Below are 18,968 nucleotides of genomic sequence, written 5' to 3' on the forward strand. Positions count from 1 at the left end.
TGGTAATATGTACATTTTTGTTTTGTATATATTGTGTCAAAACAGTTTATGTCTTAAATTTTTTGTTGAATCAATTATAGATCTTTGAGTAGCTATCTTGTGAGACGGTCTCACAAATCTTTATCTGTGAGACGAGCTAATTTTATCGATATTCACAATAAAAACTAATACTTTTAGCATAAAAAGTAATAATTTTTTATTGATGATCTAAATAAGATATCAGTCTCACAAAATACGATCCGCGAGATCGTCTCACATAAGTTTTTGTCTAGATCTTTAATTATGATTTGTAGATCGATTTTAGTTTTTTATCGTCAAAATTATGTAATTAAATTTTATAATTATATTGATAAAATCAAAAGAGAATTTTTATCTCTTAATTAAAGTAATTAAAATCAAAATATAATTATAAAATTATAATTGATTCAATAAATGACATAAAATTAAAAGTATCATATTTTATAAATACTAAATTAATACTAATATTTTGTCAGTGTATAGTTTGAACATAATGAAAACAATATAAATTGCTTGTCGGAATTTGAAATAACATCAATTTTTAATTTTAAATAAATATTTTATTGTCAAGAGAAAAAAATGGGATCACATAACAAATAAATTTGATGTCTAAAAACACGAATTTTCTTTGGCCCACTCTCTTTCTCGTAAACTCGTATTTTTAAATAAAAAATTAAATCGCAAAAAGTTACCAAAAAATAATCGTAAATATTAAATTTTATTTTCTATTAAAAATTGAATGCCTCCTCTTCAAATCTTTACTCACTCGCGATGTGTTCCTTGCAATTTTACGTCTTCTGCACTCCATAGTAGGGGTGTTCAAACTTCGGATAAAACCGATAAAACCGAAAATCCGAACCGAAAAATCCGAACACCAAACCGAACCGAAATCCGAATTTTGTAATTCGGATATAAATGTTAAAACCGAAGTTTATTTGGTTCGGTTTCGAATTATATATGTCAAAACCGAAAAAACCGAAATTTCATTAAATTTATAATTTTTTATATTTTTATTTATATTATATATTTTGTTATGATATTTAGTGAATGAAAAACCATTTTGAACAATTTTTAGTTGATTGTTGTTTGTTTAACTAATTTAGACCTTATGTTTAAATATTTTACTAAGTAAAAGTTAACATATTATATTTTATAATATATTTATATTATTAATTTAAATAATTATACCCAAACCGAAATAACCGACCGAAATAACCGAACCGTTTTGGTAGAAAATCGAACCGAACCGAAGAAAAATGGTTCGGATATCGGATTATATATTTCCAAAACCAAAAACCGAAAAACCGAAATAAAAAACCAAAAACCGAACCAAACCGAACCGACCGATGAACACCCTTGCTCCATAGATTGCGTAAATCCACGGCCTGTCTGACGATACCTGTGAAGGGTTACTCTATGACCTATATCCCTAAAAATGGCAAAGGTTAGAGACATTTTGAATCGAAGACAGGAAATTGAGGTAATTTGTATCTTTTGAATGTTAATATTCAATTGCCTTTTCGGATTACTGCAAATTCCGAGTGAATTTAAGCAAAATAGCGACGCTGAAATTTCTGAGAGGTCAGTAGAGTTGCCCTTCTCGCTTATATTTAAATGAAAATCAAAATATAATCATACGAAATAGGCTGTAATTTTGACGGAAGCATAATGGAGAAAAAATGGATATACATATTTTGTGACGGTTTCTACAAAGAGTAATGCTGCTATAAGGTATGTAATTTGCATGTTCCGAATCCATTTGTGAGCGATCAAAGTTTGAATGCTCGATGAAATCTATTTTTACCACAGATCACATAGGAGTCTTTTGGCGAATACATTTCCTATGATCAGGTTTAAGATATTGCAAAACAACTGATATCCAGTTTCTTCGGCTTTGCTCTTGATCTCATAGCCTGTTTATGCACTTTTGTGGTGATAATTTTGAATTTTTCGGATATTTGATGTTACATCTTCAGCTGAATTGATTGGATGCATGGAACATGTCCCACGTGGCTAAAAGAGTTTATGAGAAGATTTATCGTGAGTCATAATTTTACCTCCGGTGTTGCATCTTCTGCATTTCAAAATTTGATTGTTTTGGTATCTGTGGTACCTATTGATTTGGTCAGACACATTTTTCTTTGCTGTTTTCACTTTTGGCTTTGATTTTTAGGTGAGATAATCGTGTTATCTCCAATCTAATTGATTCGCAGTGACATTAATCCACAAAAGTACTCACTGACGCTTGATCTGTCGTCAAAGTTTATTTAACGAGAAGGTTTTGCTTATAATTTTTCCACTCTGATTCTCTAAATGATGCAACTTAGAAGAGAATATAAAGGGAACCAGAACATATCCAATTCCAAAAAATGAGGAAAATAAACTAACAAATTCCGTACTTCAGAGAAAAGGAATAGAGAAAAAGAAATCCTTAAGAAACAGCTCACTATAACTAAAATATGGAAACAAATTAGGAGGGGCGACAATTAAGTAAGTCAAATATTTAAATATTGCCCTTCCGCTGGGTTGGACACATTTTTAACTCAAATGCTAAAATTTCTTTGTAAGGACATCTGCAACGTGATTGTTAGTTGTTGTGCTCAATATGTTGATAATTCCAGTTGAGTTTATACTCATGAGGGAAATGTTTGTATTAAATTGATCGAGTTGCACATGTGCCATAAAATTTCTTGTACAATTATCCATGCACATTCTTCAGCTGTCGACATCAGTGTTTCTGTTATTCATCCATTTATTTTTGTCCCAATTAAGTTACTCAATTATCTAAGTGCCAAATCCTTATCTCAGGCCCACATTATTTTAATGCAAACAAGCATAACAACTTGATCGTTAGTTGCGGGCACAACAGGTTGATAATTCCACATGAGTTTGTACACGTCCTTGATTGGGGGAATGTTCGTATTAAATTGAGAATGATGCGCATCAGCCATAGAGTTTCATTGTACAATCAACCATGTGCGTTCTTAAGCTGGTAGAATCACTTTTTTTCTTCTTCTTTATTGTATTATCCCAACTGAATTACTCAATCATTTAAGTGCTGAATCCTTATCTTAGGCCCCAATTATTTTAATGTGATCGAGCATGTATTGATTATTTTCCTCACGTATTATATGAACTCATTAGGACTACTTTCGGAATGTCCTTTTACTAAATAGTTAATTTTTCATCTATAAATGTGACCGCTGATTCTGCAATCAAATATTATTCAACCTCTTCTTTTTTGTAATTCGAATAAACATCCATAGCATATTTATTGTTAAGATGCGGGATTAGTGATTGAGCTAGGAAAAGTATGAAAGTGAATGTGAAAGAGTTTCCTTTGCTTATGTAATATGAGTCCTATACCCAGGTGCTTGTCGTTGTCCTTTCTTAACTAATATTTAATTTTTTTGAAATCTTTACATTCATCAATTATTCAACCAACGTTGAACAAGTTGTTATTGTTATAGTCTAAGATTGTGTTACGAGTTTGGGTTAAGGGGAGTGGGCCGGGTCAAATAGGTTAGTATGGAAACTATAGAGATAGCATCATAAAAGAGGGGGATTAGATTTTTTTTTTTTTTTTTTTGGGGTGGGTGGGCGTGAGTTTTTTTTGGGAGTAACGTTGCTGGAAGTTGCTAGGTAGAGGGGAAATCATTCTTTGAGGAATATTTTATGCTCTAATGGGCCTTACTCTTTGTGAGTATTGGTCATTATGTTTATGTAGTTTTTCTATTTAAGTTAATAAAATTACTCTCTTTTATAACTGTCTTGAGTTTGTATTAGATTGCCTTGATATGATTTCATAATATAATTGCGAGATTCTATGATAACTGTTCAGATTTACTGAATATATATATAATACATATGTTTTGCGTTAAAGTGACAAGATTATTTATTGCTGTTGTCGTAGATTGACCAAACCAATGCCAGATTTCCTTCTTTACAGACACAAATATGTCATCATATCCCCACTCACCAAATATCTGCACTTTCAATTTTTCATTGTCCTTTTTCCTCTGTGATATGGCATCTGTTATGTGATTTTATGCTATTTAAGCGAATTAGAGAAAGGATAGGTGAAACAACAGAAGTCAATTCCTCACTCTCTGTTCCTGGTGGGAAAACAACTGAGAGAGTGATAAGCGGTAACAAATGGAGAAGAACGACGGATATTCACATGTTGCGCTTCCGTATGATTTGATTGAGAGGTTGAAGAATATCACAAATTGGGATGAATGGGCTTCTCCTTGGACATATGCCGAGGAACAGATGTGGTGGCTTGCTATACCTAGAAAATTTGCTGTGTCAACTTGCTGAAGATGATGGTGCATAGAGCTTATCTATGGGTTTAGGAGGAATCAAAGAGCTCTCTGAAATCCAAAAATTAGAATCAATCAAAATATTTGTATCTTCCTGTGAATGATTTCAAATATTTGGTGATAGAAGGGAAAATTTGAGACATGAATTTTGCTTTTTTCGTATTCTTCTTTCTGTTGCTTGATCTTTTTCCCTCGCATCACCAGAACCTGTCTCTGTCTGTATAAAACATATGCATTACTGCTGTGAGATAATTCGAATTCTGGTTTTACAATTTTATTTTTCATTATTTTGTACCAAAATAAGGGAACCTTTTTAACTGACTTGTTGCCAAATTCAGTACCATACCCTTAGTTAGTATGCGTGATTGTGTATCCGTCTCAGCTTGTGGCAATTGATTCATCTTAAGAATTTTGAAAGTTCTACATCTAAAATTATATTAGCGGATCTGGCACTTAGTCTCATAAAACCTCCCCCTATTAGAATGTTCCAAATTTAAACTTATATCATCGAATCACACTTAGATAATGCCTTTTCCTTGGTACTGTTTTATATGGTTCCTTGTAGATTAACTTCTATTAAACAAAATGCATCCTAACATTATATCTAGTCATCCATAGTACCGGAGACTATAATTTTCAAGCCTTTATGGGTGAAATTTCAATCTTGTGTATCTAATGCTAATGCTGAAAACGATATGACTTCTGCCTATTATTATTAGTTGTGATGACAGGAAAAATGAGACAATATGTAGCTCTACTATCCTGAAGAATCCGGAGTAGTTTGTGTTACAGTAGTTGTTAAACAACTGTGCTACAATTGTCAGTGGAAGATTGTGACTTAGACCGGATTCTTAAAGTTTTATTGCTGGAAATTGGCAAGATGATGTTGGAAATTTGCAGGGTTTGGAATAGGCAGGATCGTTTTTAAATTTGAAGATTCGAATCTTATTAATATATGGCTTGAAGCTCTTTATTTTCTTATGTTGCTTCGAACATAATAGTTGTGCATATGTGCAGGGCATTTGTACAAGAAAACTGCGAGCTGCATGTAAGATCGACCTCATATATCTCCAATTTGTCGATATTATTTTGTAATGACTTTATTTGTGTATGAGATGTGAGTTTTTGAATTTGGATAGCACAAATATCAACTGGATGTTAAGTTAACTATAATTTTATGAAATAACAAAGCGAATCAATTTCCGTGGTACTTAGTCAATTGATTTTTAATACTTCTTGTTGTGTCTACGTACACAGTATATGGTGTGAATCTAATATACTTGGTGTCTACTCTTTTTAAAACTCTGAGTGCAGCACAGTGCAAAAAAGGTTGATTAACGGTTATATGCAGTTCCACATGGGAATGCATCTATATTTCTGTTGCTGACCCCAACTGGTCTTAGTTTATCTGTCATGTATGGTAATTAAAATACCGTGTCTCATGATTGCTACCTGAGTTCGTGTATCCTGGTATGGCTCGGCATGTATATTTCTTTTGCTGATCCCCAACTGGTCTTGGATTTTCTCTCATATATGGTAATTAAAATAATTTGTATCATAATATTCACCTGATTCGTGCGTCCTGATATGACCAAACTTATTACAGTAGACACTATACTTCTTTAGTGTGTGAACTGCTTCCTTCGAGTCTTTAAGATTGCAACCAGGCATCCCTCTAATGCCTCTCTTTTTCAGCATATCTTTTGTTCTATTAACTTTTTCCCATCTACCTGAAACAGCATAAATATTTACAAGTAAAGCATAATAAGAGAAGTTCTGAGGATCTTGTTCGATCAAGTCTTTCGCAACTTGCTCCCACAAGTTCACGGCCCCTTGAAAACGACATGATGCAAACAATCCTGCCCATAAAGAGGATTCTGGAAACTCATAAGTATCAGTTGGTATGTTTTTTAGTAGATCCACTGCCTGGCCATGAGATTAGCCATGCACCAGTAATGAGCAAAATTTGGCTTCACACGAAACCCGTCAATCATCTGGGAGAAGTAGTTTCTCCCCTCGTTCAACATTCCTTTCCTCACACATGCACAAAGAACACCGATAAACGTATCCAATCCTTTTCGTCTAGATTCACATCCTTCTCAGAATTTGGAGTTGATTTTGAAAGGAATATTTTATTCCTTTATTATTTTGCTAAATTGATATTATCAATTTAAGATTTTGCCTTTCAAAATTATCAAATCTTGTTTGATTTAATTCTAAATGATAATATCTTGGTTTACTTATTTCTAGATTATGAGATCTTTCTTGATTTATTTCTAGATGATAAGAACTTGATTGATTTATATCTAGATATTATAGGATTTGTTTTTAATATTATTTTTATCACCAATATATTTTATCTTTGTTTGAAATTGTTTTATATCTAATGAAAATATTGTTTCCATATTTTGTAGGACTCTTTATGGAATAACTTTTAGGTCAAGCAATGAATATAAGTATGAGTAGCCTTGCAGCCGTACAGAAGAGTTCTTAGAGAGAGAATGAGCTTTTGAGAAAAAAGAAGTTTTGAGAGAGAAAAGATTTTCGTGGGGTTGCAGGAAGAGTGTTCTTTTGTGTCTTCGTGAGCTTTCTCGTGTGTGATCTCTGCGTGGTTTTTCGTGGACTTAGTGCATAGTCCTTTTACGGAGATTACTGAAGAATATTTTTAATGTTGAAGATTTCGTGTGATTGGGTCACAGACTTTGCCGTGTTGCCGATTGGTGTTGCCAACACTCAAGAACAACACTGACGCAGAGTGTTGATCGAAGAGTGTCTTCGTTTGGTTTTAAACAACACGCCTTTTGTTTTATTCATCTAGTCTTTATGTGGTTTATTTTGATGCATTTTTAATTTCTTGGAGTGTCAAGGAATTTTGTTTTGTTTTCTCACTAGTATTATTTTGGTGTAAACGATTTACATAATTTTTCTAGTGAATATTTTGCCATGAGGCATCGCACAAGTATTCGTACTTGTGCATAATTTAAATCTGGTGTTAATTTATTAAAGTTATATTTGTGTGTTAAATACTTAATTTCCGCTGCATGTTGTGTGGTCGTGTTAACAACACCAGAGCACAACACTAACTTCTGATACACACATTATAATGTTTTAATTAATTTCCTGTACGTTTTATGAACAACAATTCCTTACAAGTGGTATCAGAGCCAACGCTTGATACACTAAGTGATTGATTCTGGTTTATTGTTGTTTTTTTGCAGGAAATTTTACAGAATCCCAATGGACGTATTGTCTACAAACACTGCTGTTTTGAAGGAAAAATGCTGGCTGCAAGTCAACCCGCACGGTGTTGCCTCTGGTTTTGCAATACCGGGCCGCAACACCACTTCAAAATCCTTGTGTCTCAATGCTAAATCTCACAATAACTCAGGAAATCATGAAATCCAGGATACTGATTCTGATGAACTCACCTTTGAAAGTGTGCAGGCTATGTATGAAGAGCTATACGAAGATTGGATCAAAAGAAATAAAATAAATTCTATGCTCTCAAAGGAAAATACTGAGTTAAAGAGTAGCATGTCTCGACTGAAAGTCTTGTTGAGTAAGAAGGACCTCGAACTGTACAAAGTCAAGGATGATCTTGAGAAGGCCACAAAGACTATTGCTAAATTCAGCTCAAGTTCATCAAAACTTGACTCAATGCTAACTATGGGAAAGTACAACAGAACTGGTCTTGGATATGTTGAAAGCACATATGAACATGGTGAAACTTCCAACTCTAAATCAAAATCAACCGTGTTTGTAAAGGCAAGTGAAGACTGCTCTGTCCCCTTAATAGTGAAACCTCCCATGAAGACTCTGTCAATCTCAAAGCAAGCTTCGGAACGATTGCTGAAGCACAACAGAGCTTCCTCTTCTCATTTGAAAGTTGACCCGCCAGTGAAGATGCCACAAACCAAGAAGCCAGTGTCAACTTCTAAATCAAAGCAAAGAAAGCGACATTTTATTTGCCACTACTGTCATAAGCCAAGTCACATCAAACCTTTCTGTTTTAAACTGAGAAATGACTATATGAACTGGACATGCAAATCTGGTGTTGCCCAACACCAGGTGCAACACAACAGTCAAGAAACCTACTGTAAAGAATGTTTGGGTACCAAAAGCTGTTATTCATTGCAATGTCATTTATACTTCTTTAAAAACTAACATTGCACGTGCATGGTACTTTGAGAGTGGGTGCTCACACCACATGACCGGATCTAAAGAACACCTCACGGATTATGTTGAAGTAAAAAGTGGGCGTGTAACCTATGGTGGTGGTGCCAAAGGAAGAATTGTAGGCAAAGGAACCATGAATGTTGACGGACTTCCTGAACTTCATAATGTTCTACACGTTGAAGGACTTAACTCAAACTTAATAAGCATAAATCATCTTTGTGTCAATGATTTACATGTTATGTTCAATAAAAATAATTGTGAAGTTTTTAATGATGTCAATATTTGTGTAATGTCAGGTACTCGTTCTGCTGACAATCGCTGTCAATTGGGAGAAGGTGATGGTTGCCGAAGTGCCAAGGTGAGTGATTTAGATCCTATGACATCAAAAATTGGGACATGTGAGCGTCAAGACCTTGAAGAATCTGTGTAAGTTTGATGCTGTGAGAGGTATGCCAAATTTAAGTTCAGGTAACTCATATGTCTGTGGACCGTGTCAGAAAAGTAAACAAACTCGTGTTGCGAACCCGGTGTTGCAATACTTTGGGACAACACGCTGCCTTGAACTCTTGCATATGGATCTAATGGGTCCGATGGAAGTTGAAAGCTTGGGTGATTTGGCAGTTAAAAAACCGGAGGCTGATGTAGAAGAATTGCTGGATATAAGTGAGGCACTGACCAGAAACAGTGTTAAGTCTGGTGTTGAGACCAGTGAAGCAACACCAAGCACAACACCGCCTCTGAACCAAACAGAAATTGTGGATAATGATAACGATGATAATAATGATGTGGTGATCAATTGTGAAAGAGAAATTCCCAACAAGATTCAGAAGAATCATCCATCATCACAAATCATTGGTGAATTACATGATGGTGTGCAAACAAGAAACAAAGAAAAGGTGGACTACCGCAAAATGATTGGTTTAATCTGCATGAGCTCCATGTTTTCTCAGGTAAGTCACTCGTGTTTTGTGTCTCAAATTGAACCCAAGAATAATAATAATAATAGCATTTTGAATGAGGAAGCCTATGTCAGTCAACCTAAGGGATTTGAAGATCCTCACCACGTTGACCATGTCTACAAATTGAAGAAGGCCCTGTATGGACTGAAACAGGCTCCACGGGCATGGTATGGTAGATTGGCTGACAATCTGATAAACTTGGGCTTTCAAACGAGGTGAGGTTGACAAAACTCTTTTCATTCAAAAACTGAAATATGATATTTTGATCTGTCAAGTGTATGTAGATGATATTATTTTCAGTGCTTCATCTCAAATGCTTGTGAATAACTCTGTGGATTGCTTGTCATCACAATTCGAAATGAGCATGGTAGGAGAACTAACTTTCTTTCTTGGATTGCAAGTTAAGCAATTACATGATGGTATATTGTGATAACTCAAGTGTTATAGACATTTCTAAGAATCATGTTCAACACTCTCGAACAAAATACATAGACATAAGACGTCACTTTATTCGAGATTTGGTTGAAAAAGGCATAATTCGACTGGAATTTGTTAGGACTGAGAATCAACTGGCTGATATATTCACGAAACATTTGGACTTTGAGAGATTTTTCAATCTACGGAAGTCTCTCATCATGTGCGTACAATAATCACACACACATGTTGCCATTGGTGTTGCCAACACCGGTGACAACACCATTTTTGCATGTCTATTTTTAGGATGTTAGGCATACTGCATAATCATAACCATCCTATTTATTTGTGTAATGTCTGAACCGTGAAGACAATTTCTGAAAGGTACTCTCTGAGTGTTCATACTTCCAATCAAATGTTGAAGAATAAATTATGCTCAATCCAAGGCATCAAGTAGTTGAGGATATTCATGGAAATCGTGATCTTGTCTAATGTGAAAAAGTGACTTGGAAAATGTGAGCATAAGGAGAAAAACATAAAAGAGATAAATAAAAAAAAATTGTTTAGAAGAAAATGGAAAAAGCTACCTAGAGGAGTCCATTGAATACCGTTCTTCTAGTGTGAGAGCTACCACTTCTAAGTAAAAATAGTAATGAAAAAAGCTACCTAGAGGAGTCCATTGAAGACCGTTCTTCTAGTGTGGGAGCTACCATTTCTGAATCAAAATAAAATTTTATGGAAGTTTGAATAAAACTCTGTAGGTGTTGCCATGAGGTGTTGCCAACACCAAGTTCTGACACAGAACAATTTATACACTGCCTGACATTTCGATAATTCATCATATTGGAGGCATATTTAGGACATGCATATTGATGTTTGTTTCGTGAATTCATCATGTGCAGTGACATATCAGTATCTGACCTATGACAGTTGATAAAAACCTTAATTACCTAGATTTTGAATTTATGTGACTACTTGTGTCAGTGGGTTATAATCGACATGGGTTTCACTGGATATTCTTTTGAAATTGTCGTAACACGAGTTTGAATCAATTTTACTGTTTGATTTTGGGATTAAACCATAATTAGTTTTTTTTTGGGTAAATTTCGAAAATATTACATTTACCATGTGGATTGTTCAGAACTGAAGGAGTTAATCAATGTGTTTTTTTTAGCAAGAGTATATATGTTTTGTTACCGTTAAATTCCTGATAATTACTCTTGTTTATTTTCACTTACTCTCGCATCTTTCATTGCTCTCGTGATTTCTTTGTGCGTTTTTGTGCATAACTCCTTATATACCTTTATAACTTTTTCTCACATTCTACAAGTGGCTGAAGATACTGCTGATGTTGAGTCCGATGTTGTCAACACCGTGGACAACATTGACTCTTTTTTATTATGATGTGAGTCATTCTGTCTCCACCAAGTTATACATTGAAGCTGCCTTAGTCCTACGGCTTCTCTATGTGAATAGAGAATTTATTGAAAAGAAGAACATTGACATGGAGAAGTATGGCCAACCAAAATTTGACGACATTCTTCAAAGATCGATGACTGCTTGCTACGAATTAAATGTTCAATTTCTCCCCGAATGTGATCAATGAATTTTACAATACCCCCGCGGTTGAAGAAGATGAAATTTACGAGGCTGCTTTTTTTTTTTCATGTTCTTTGGGATACTGGAGTTATAGGGGTTTCTCAAAAAGATAATGAGATCCTATTTTATGTGAGCGAAACCCTCAAGATCGCTTCGCCTTATTTCAAGGGTAACAAGAAACTGGACCTACCTTGGTCAGTTATTGGTGTTGCCAATGGTGTTGGCAACATGGCGTCCTCGTCCACTTCCACTCCCGGTGTATTTGTCATGCTCTATGTTTCTCACTTACAGGCCCAAATTGACTTTGATCTACGGCAGATTCAAAAGGCTAAAAGAATTCATTCTTACTACGTGGCCGAGTAGATGGTGCTTTTGGAAGTTGGCTTACATTCTGGCCAAAAAGGGGGAGTAGGAGAACCAAAAATGACACATAAGAAGATAAAAGATGAATACTTATGTTCTGTCTGTAATGTTGTTTTTGGGTCGCTCTTATATCTGTTTGCGTGATTATTGAATTTTTCTTTCGTATGTCTCCTTATGTTTTCAGGTGTTCTAATGATAGTGTTGACAACACTGTCAACAACACCAGTGCTCTAACATGTTTAATTCAGGGGGAGATGAACTTTGACTCAGGGGGAGACACACTCTAATGCAGGGGGAGCTTAACTGACTGCGATGCTTACCAAGATTATCATTTTTGGATGTTTTGTCCAGAAGACAAAAAGTGGAGAGATTGAAAGGAATATTTTATTCATTTATTATTTTGCTAAATTGATATTATCAATTTAAGATTTTGCCTTTCTAGATTATCAAATCTTGCTTGATTTAATTCTAAATGATAATAACTTGGTTTACTTATTTCTAGATTATGAGATCTTTCTTGATTTATTTCTAGATGATAAGAACTTGATTGATTTATATCTAGATATTATAGGATTTGTTTTTAATATTATTTTTATCTCCAATATATTTTATCTTTGTTTTAAAGTGTTTTATATATAATGAAAATCTTGTTTCCATATTTTGTAGGACTCTTTATGGAATAACTTTTAGGTCAAGTCATGAATATAAGTATGAATAGCCTTGCAGCCGTACAGAAGAGTTCTTATAGAGAGAATGTGCTTTTGAGAGAAAAGAAGTTTTGAGAGAGAGAAGATTTTCGTGGGGTTGCAGGAAGAGTGTTCTTTTGTGTCTTTGTGAGCTTTCTCGTGTGTGATCTTTGCGTGGTTTTTCGTGGACTTAGTGCATAGTCCTTTTACAGAGATTACTGAATAATATTTTTAATGTTGAAGATTTTTTGTGTGATTGAGTCACAGACTTTGCCGTGTTGCCGATTGGTGTTGCCAACACTCAAGAACAACACTGACGCAGAGTGTTAATCGAAGAGTGTCTTCGTTTGGTTTTAAACAACACGCCTTTTGTTTTATTCATCTAGTCTTTATGTGGTTTATTTTGATGCATTTTTAATTCCTTGGAGTATCAAGGAATTTGGTTTTGTTTTCTCACTAGTATTGTTTTGGTGTAAACGATTTACATAATTTTTCTAGTGAATTTTTTGCCATGAGGCATCGCACAAGTATTCGTACTTGTGCATAATTTAAATCTTGTGTTAATTTATTAAAGTTATATTTGTGTGTTAAATACTTAATTTCCGCTGCATGTTGTGTGCTCGTGTTAACAACACCAGAGCACAACACTAACTTCTGATACACACATTATAATGTTTTAATTAATTTCCTTGTACGTTTTATGAACAACAATTCCTTACAGATTTATTCAGCATCCTACTTTTATCCACCATTTCAGAATATAAATTAAGCCCGTCAATAGGATAACCGTTAATGCAGTACCCCAAAATCATCACATTCCATGAAACCAAGTTCTTGCTCGAGATTCTAATAAAGATGATCTGATCAAAAGAACCTAGAACTGTAGTTTTTTTCTTTCTTTCTTTTCCCCCCTGTGGGTGCTATAATTATTCTTCTTGTCAAGGTTTGTAGTTGGAAAATTAGTTATTTTATTTTATTTTTATGAACGGTGAAAATATTTTTTAAAACCTCAAAATATAGATATACGTAGTTATAAATTTGTGGAGGTGGTCAGAAAAGGATACAAGATATTCGAGTACGTAGAATAAGTGAGCATTTGACAAAGATCATGAGTTCGATTATGAGTTCGATTTTATCGTACTAACACTATCTCGGATTGTGACATATGATTTGCTCAATATGGTTTACATGATGTTGGCAAAATGATTTAGTCAAAAAGGTAGGCAATATGTTGGGTAGGTTGCATACATCATTTAATGACGAATCAAATAACACGTTTTTTTTGTAGCGAATTTGATATATGCATTTAGACGGAAGACACGTTCTTCACATGCACAAGGAAGCTCTATAAATAGAGTTCTCTCCTCTCATTCTGCAATCGTCTATTTTTCGAGTTATCTCTCATTTTATAGCACTTGAGTGCTTAGTTCTATAATATTTGTGAGATGTTTTGTTCTCATGTATTAAGAGAGTGTGTGTTCTCTTTGGAAACACAGTGAATGATTTTACACCATAAAATATTATAGTAGAATTCTTTTCATCTTATCCGTGGTTTTTACCATAATAATTTTTAGGAGTTTTCCACGTAAATTTCGGTATCCAATTTATTCTTTATTTTCATATTTATTATCTCAAATTGCTGTATTTGAGACCAACACTAGGCTAATTTGGTTTACAAGTTATCATTGTATTAAAAAAAGAAGCGGTTGTGAAATCATCACACGCACATATATTTGAGTTCGATTGTTGGTAGACATGAGCATAGGGCATTTTATAGCTACTTGACTTGATTCTTCAACTCTCGATTCACAGCTTTACCGGTCATAACCATGTAATCTACTTTTTCTTCAAACATAAAAAATATTCAATATTGACGGTATGCACAGTACATTAAATTTTCTGATTTTTTTTTTTAAAAAAAACCTTAAAAATTATCTTAAAATTAAATATTTTAAAGATGACTTTTTAAAAAAGTTTCTAATATTTATTTAAAGAGTATGTCTTTTCACGAATCTTTATCTGTGAGACGAGTCAAATCTACCGATATTCACAATAAAAAGTAATACTCTTAGCATAAAAAGTAATACCCCTACTGATATTCACAATAAAAAGTAATAGTCTTAGGCTGTGTTTGATTCATGGGATTAGGTGGGTTTATGGGTTTATGATTATTAAACCCACCTAATCAAGCGTTTGGTACGATTTTATTTTACCAACTCAATCTCTCCTATAAATGATTAGGTTATATTAGGTAGGTTAAAATAATACATCCTCACCCCCTAGGATTATTTATCTCACTCTTAATCCATCATATTTTTCCAATTTTACCCTTCTCCTAAATCCAAACTCACCACCACTTCCTTCCACCGACCGCCCACCGCCAACCCCTGCCGCCGGCCGACCGCCGCCGCCAATTCCGGCCGACCGCCGCCGCCGGCCGGCCGGCGCCGCCACTTTCGGCAGATCGCCACCACCTCCGACCGACCGCCGCCGCCGCTTCCGGCCTATCACCACCGTTGCTTCCGGTCGACCGCCGACGCTTCCGGCCGACCGACCGCCGCCCCCCGCCGACGCACAAATGGAAGGAAAATTTTGTCAATTCACCAAAAAGTATTAATTATCACATTCTTATTAATCATACCAAACATAATATTATTTTATCATTATATATTATATTTCTACTTCAATCGTTCTTTTATCATTTATCTCTTAATAATTTCTTTATCATATCCTTCAAACCAAACGCAGCCTTAGCATAAAAAATAATATTTTTTCATAAATGACCCAAATAAGATATTCGTCTCACAAAATACGACTCGTGCGACCGTCTAATGTAAGTTTTTGTTTTATTTAAATATGATAATTAGGTAGATGTTGTAAAAGTTTTTAAAAATTATTATGGATTTTTTTTAAAACAAAATTGTGAGTATTTGTAAACGTAATCTCTCTGACAGAGAAAAAATAGTATCACGGTGATTTTTGCGTTTTTCTTTATAAAAAAATTATACAAGCAATATTTATGAATGCTAAACATTACGGAAATAATTTTAGAAACCTTCGAGTCTAGTTTCTATTGCGTTGGGGATTTGACTGCAACACACCAATTTAAGAGGGCGAGTGAACGAAGGCGGAAGGATGCCGTTAAGCGCGACGGCAATCGGAGCTCTGCTGGGATTGGGGACGCAGATGTACTCGAATGCCCTGCGAAAGCTCCCTTACATGCGCCGTAAGCTCCCTCTCTGTATAGATCGAAATTCAATTATATGGAGGATATTACTGCTATCATTTATTGATAAATCAATTCATTCAACAATTACGCATAGATCCATGGGAGCATGTTCTGGGAATGGGAATAGGGGCAGTGCTTGCTAATCAGATGGTGAAGTGGGACGCCAAGTCTCAGGAAGACCTTGACAAATTGCTTCTCAAAGCTAAGGAAGCCAACCAGCGTCGCTACTTCGGTATTTCAATGTTTTATCTTTTATTTTGGCTGCTATTCCTGTTATTTTGGGGTTTGTAATTCTGTTTAGTCTGCAATCGGGCAATTTGTCAATAGAGTGATTTTTCCCTTTGAATCCAGTCTGTCTTACTTACCATCTAAATTGTAGTGATTATCGTTTTCAATGGGTGAATGATAGGGCTTGAGATTTTTTTAGTCCGGGTGAGTGTTGTATGGAACAAATATTGGAAGAAAAAGTATAAAATGTCCAGCCCAACTAGGAAGCAATTTTCATGGTACCTTTTCAAGTGAAACCGGGAATCAATATCATTGGATTTACTCTTCTAGAAAAGTTGTAAATGCTTTCAATTTAGCTGAATATTATGAAAAATGAGTTGATACAAGTGCAGTATTATAGAACTTGATTGTACAATCATTTCCTTCAGGTTTTCTTTTAAAATTAAACTAGAGTAATGTTATCCTTGTCCAAGATTCGAGTAAAAGCTCTACTTTTTACTCGATGGAATGGAAGATCCTAACTGAAAGTTACTTTATGTGAAGCTGAAAATGAGGTTCTATTCATTTAAAACTCTGTTTTGTGATGATTAGTTTTCATGATCAGGAAGTTAAGTTGAAATTTTAGATTCTGAGTGGTGGTATTTTTCTAGTTTGGTTCCATCTACTTAATATTATGAAGGTGTTAGAATATTAGGAGAAAACAATGCTCTGAATAATGTGCTTTACCTATTGTTACAAATGAATGGTTTGACCTAGCGTAACCTTCGGTGTTCACAAGTCACTACTATCAAAAGGCAGTTAATGTAGCATATGCGAGATGATGACGGTGATGATGATGGAACTGAACTTAGAGTGACCCAAGATTGGGTACAATATTTACTCTATTGCTAGCTGACAAAATCCCTGTTTTAATTCACGTTGATGTTACGTCCCAACTGAAAACGTCGAAAATTGATTCACATAGATTTTTTCTATATATGAAAAAAAGTATAAGCAAAGGATTTTTCTCATTCGTACATCATTATTGGCAATCATGTCCATATTATATAAGTGGGATGGGATGATCAGTCCCATGCTTGGTTTTGACCTTTTACTTTATCCCGCGACTGTGAATCATGGTGTGAAGAAGTAACTCTAATAGTGTCACGGAGCATATCATTTAAAGTGATGTAAGGGACGGGAGCAAGCTATTTTAACTGAAAGAGAATCACAATTTGTTCAATACCATAGAGAATGATAGAGAATCAGACAAATCTTTTCCATGAGTTGATCTACCGGATTTAGGCTCCAAGGAGTGGGTAGATAGAACATCTTCTGCTGTTTCTGTGAATTTTGCCCCAAAAAAGTTCGCTAATATTGCATATAAGTTTGGTTCTTCTTTACCTAAATTTCAAATTTCATGTCTATCATGTGGTGTCAAATTAATCGAATGTTATAGTTGCTATTCTCAAACTTTCTATTTCTCACTTTTGTGAAAATTTTGGAATCTGATTTCCGAAGAGCTTCCAGTTTTACATGGTGAAAATTTTTTATCATGGAAAGGAAATAAGCCAGTTTCTAGTTGATGCGAGGTATTCTACATAACCTTGAACAAAACAAACCTACGTTGGCTTTAATGGCCATTTAAATCAGTTGACTTTCTATCAATGGTTGGTATCATGTCAAAATAGGACACTCGAGCTTAATTATGCTGAGTTATGTATCGTGAGATTGAAATTTTTCTCGGGCTTTACTATGTCGTTGCTTTTATGTCTCGCTTTCTCGCTTTCTTCATGGATTAATTGATATGAATTTTCCTCTGGTATAATCTGTTTGGATATTTTAATTGCAGATGATGATGAAGATTAGAAGCCTGATATCGGGGTTGAAACACATTTTCTTTGGTATAAATCACTTTGCTGAGATCCCCATTTTCCTACCTATTCCTGTTACAGATGGTTATAGACATCTGTTTGCCTAATTATCTTTTTGTATGGTTTTGGTGTCAACTTTAAAAACAAAATGCTGATTTCTTTGGTCTTCATGTAATGAATAAATAACCTCATCCGGAATGAATGAGCAAAATGCATTAAGCTTCTTTGATTGAATGTTGATGCTAAATCATGTCACATGCTAAACAAATTTCAAATCATAAAATGATGGTTATGACTTGATTAATGTGGCAGAGTTTAGTGAAAATGGATGGATGATAGTCCAAACTCTCCACAATAAGAAATGTTGGAGATGGTCGAATGTTTGATTATTTGATCTTTTGAGTGGTGAGATACTTGGAAGAAGTTATCGGTGTATTGCAACTAATGTTACTAGCATGGCTAGTTACACACACATATCTCATTATGATCTTATGATAGAGAAATTAGAGAGACTGCGTGAACCTAATATATAAAATGAAGTAATTGAACGTCTTTGGGGATTGGAGTGTGCATCAGTGTCATTTTTAAAATACTTTTGGACCTCTGAAACGAGAATGCTGAGGCAATCATATAAGATTATATATATATATATATATATATATATAAATTTCGAATTGTTAGGCATAAAAATAATAGGCTAAATACTTGCTTAATCAAGCTGAATTTTATCAATCTTCAACTGTGGGATTTGTAGCACAACAAAATAATAGGCCAAGTATTATATTTTTTAAAATTAAAAAAAGGCCAAGTTATTCTTTTCAAAAAATAATAATAAGAATAATAGGTCAAGTACAAGTATGTATGTTGATTTTCAAAGTTTTTGTATTTATTTCCTGTATTTAACATGTTTGATTGATATTTACTTCTTTATCTTATACATCTTTTTTTCTAGGGATCAAATTGAAATTTTTTTTGTATTATTGATATTTCTAATGAATTTTTTGATCTATATGAGAAAATTGGATTTATCATACATATATATATTATCTATTTTATTTTATTAAAGTTGAGGACGTGATAGTAACTGACCGACGATTTCGGTTGGGAATAAATCTAGCAAG

General features: G+C 34.3%; 1 protein-coding gene and 1 long non-coding RNA gene across 2 annotated transcripts; both read left to right on the forward strand.

The window, feature by feature from the left end:
• The first annotated feature begins 2,878 nt into the window (after positions 1-2,878).
• On the forward strand, positions 2,879-6,453 carry LOC142540528 (uncharacterized). The gene is made up of 3 exons (XR_012819113.1): positions 2,879-3,010; positions 5,358-5,388; positions 6,080-6,453. It is a non-coding gene; the product is annotated as an uncharacterized LOC142540528 (long non-coding RNA).
• Positions 6,454-15,557: 9,104 nt separating this feature from the next.
• Positions 15,558-18,081, forward strand: LOC142540529 (uncharacterized). Its single transcript, XM_075646764.1, has 3 exons — positions 15,558-15,763; positions 15,861-15,998; positions 17,826-18,081. Exons 1-3 carry the CDS (start codon positions 15,673-15,675, stop codon positions 17,840-17,842), a joined length of 246 nt encoding a protein of 81 aa, XP_075502879.1. The 5' UTR covers positions 15,558-15,672; the 3' UTR covers positions 17,843-18,081.
• Positions 18,082-18,968: the final 887 nt, after the last annotated feature.

The sequence above is a fragment of the Primulina tabacum genome, chromosome 3 (assembly GCF_025594145.1).
Source record: "Primulina tabacum isolate GXHZ01 chromosome 3, ASM2559414v2, whole genome shotgun sequence".
Lineage (NCBI taxonomy): Eukaryota > Viridiplantae > Streptophyta > Magnoliopsida > Lamiales > Gesneriaceae > Primulina > Primulina tabacum.

Coding starts and splice junctions, on each gene's coding strand:
- LOC142540529 (XM_075646764.1), top strand. CDS start 15,673: ATGCCGTTAAGCGCGACGGCAATCGGAGCTCTGCTGGGATTGGGGACG. Junction 15,764..15,860: donor AAAGCTCCCTTACATGCGCC/GTAAGCTCCCTC, acceptor AATTACGCATAG/ATCCATGGGAGCATGTTCTG.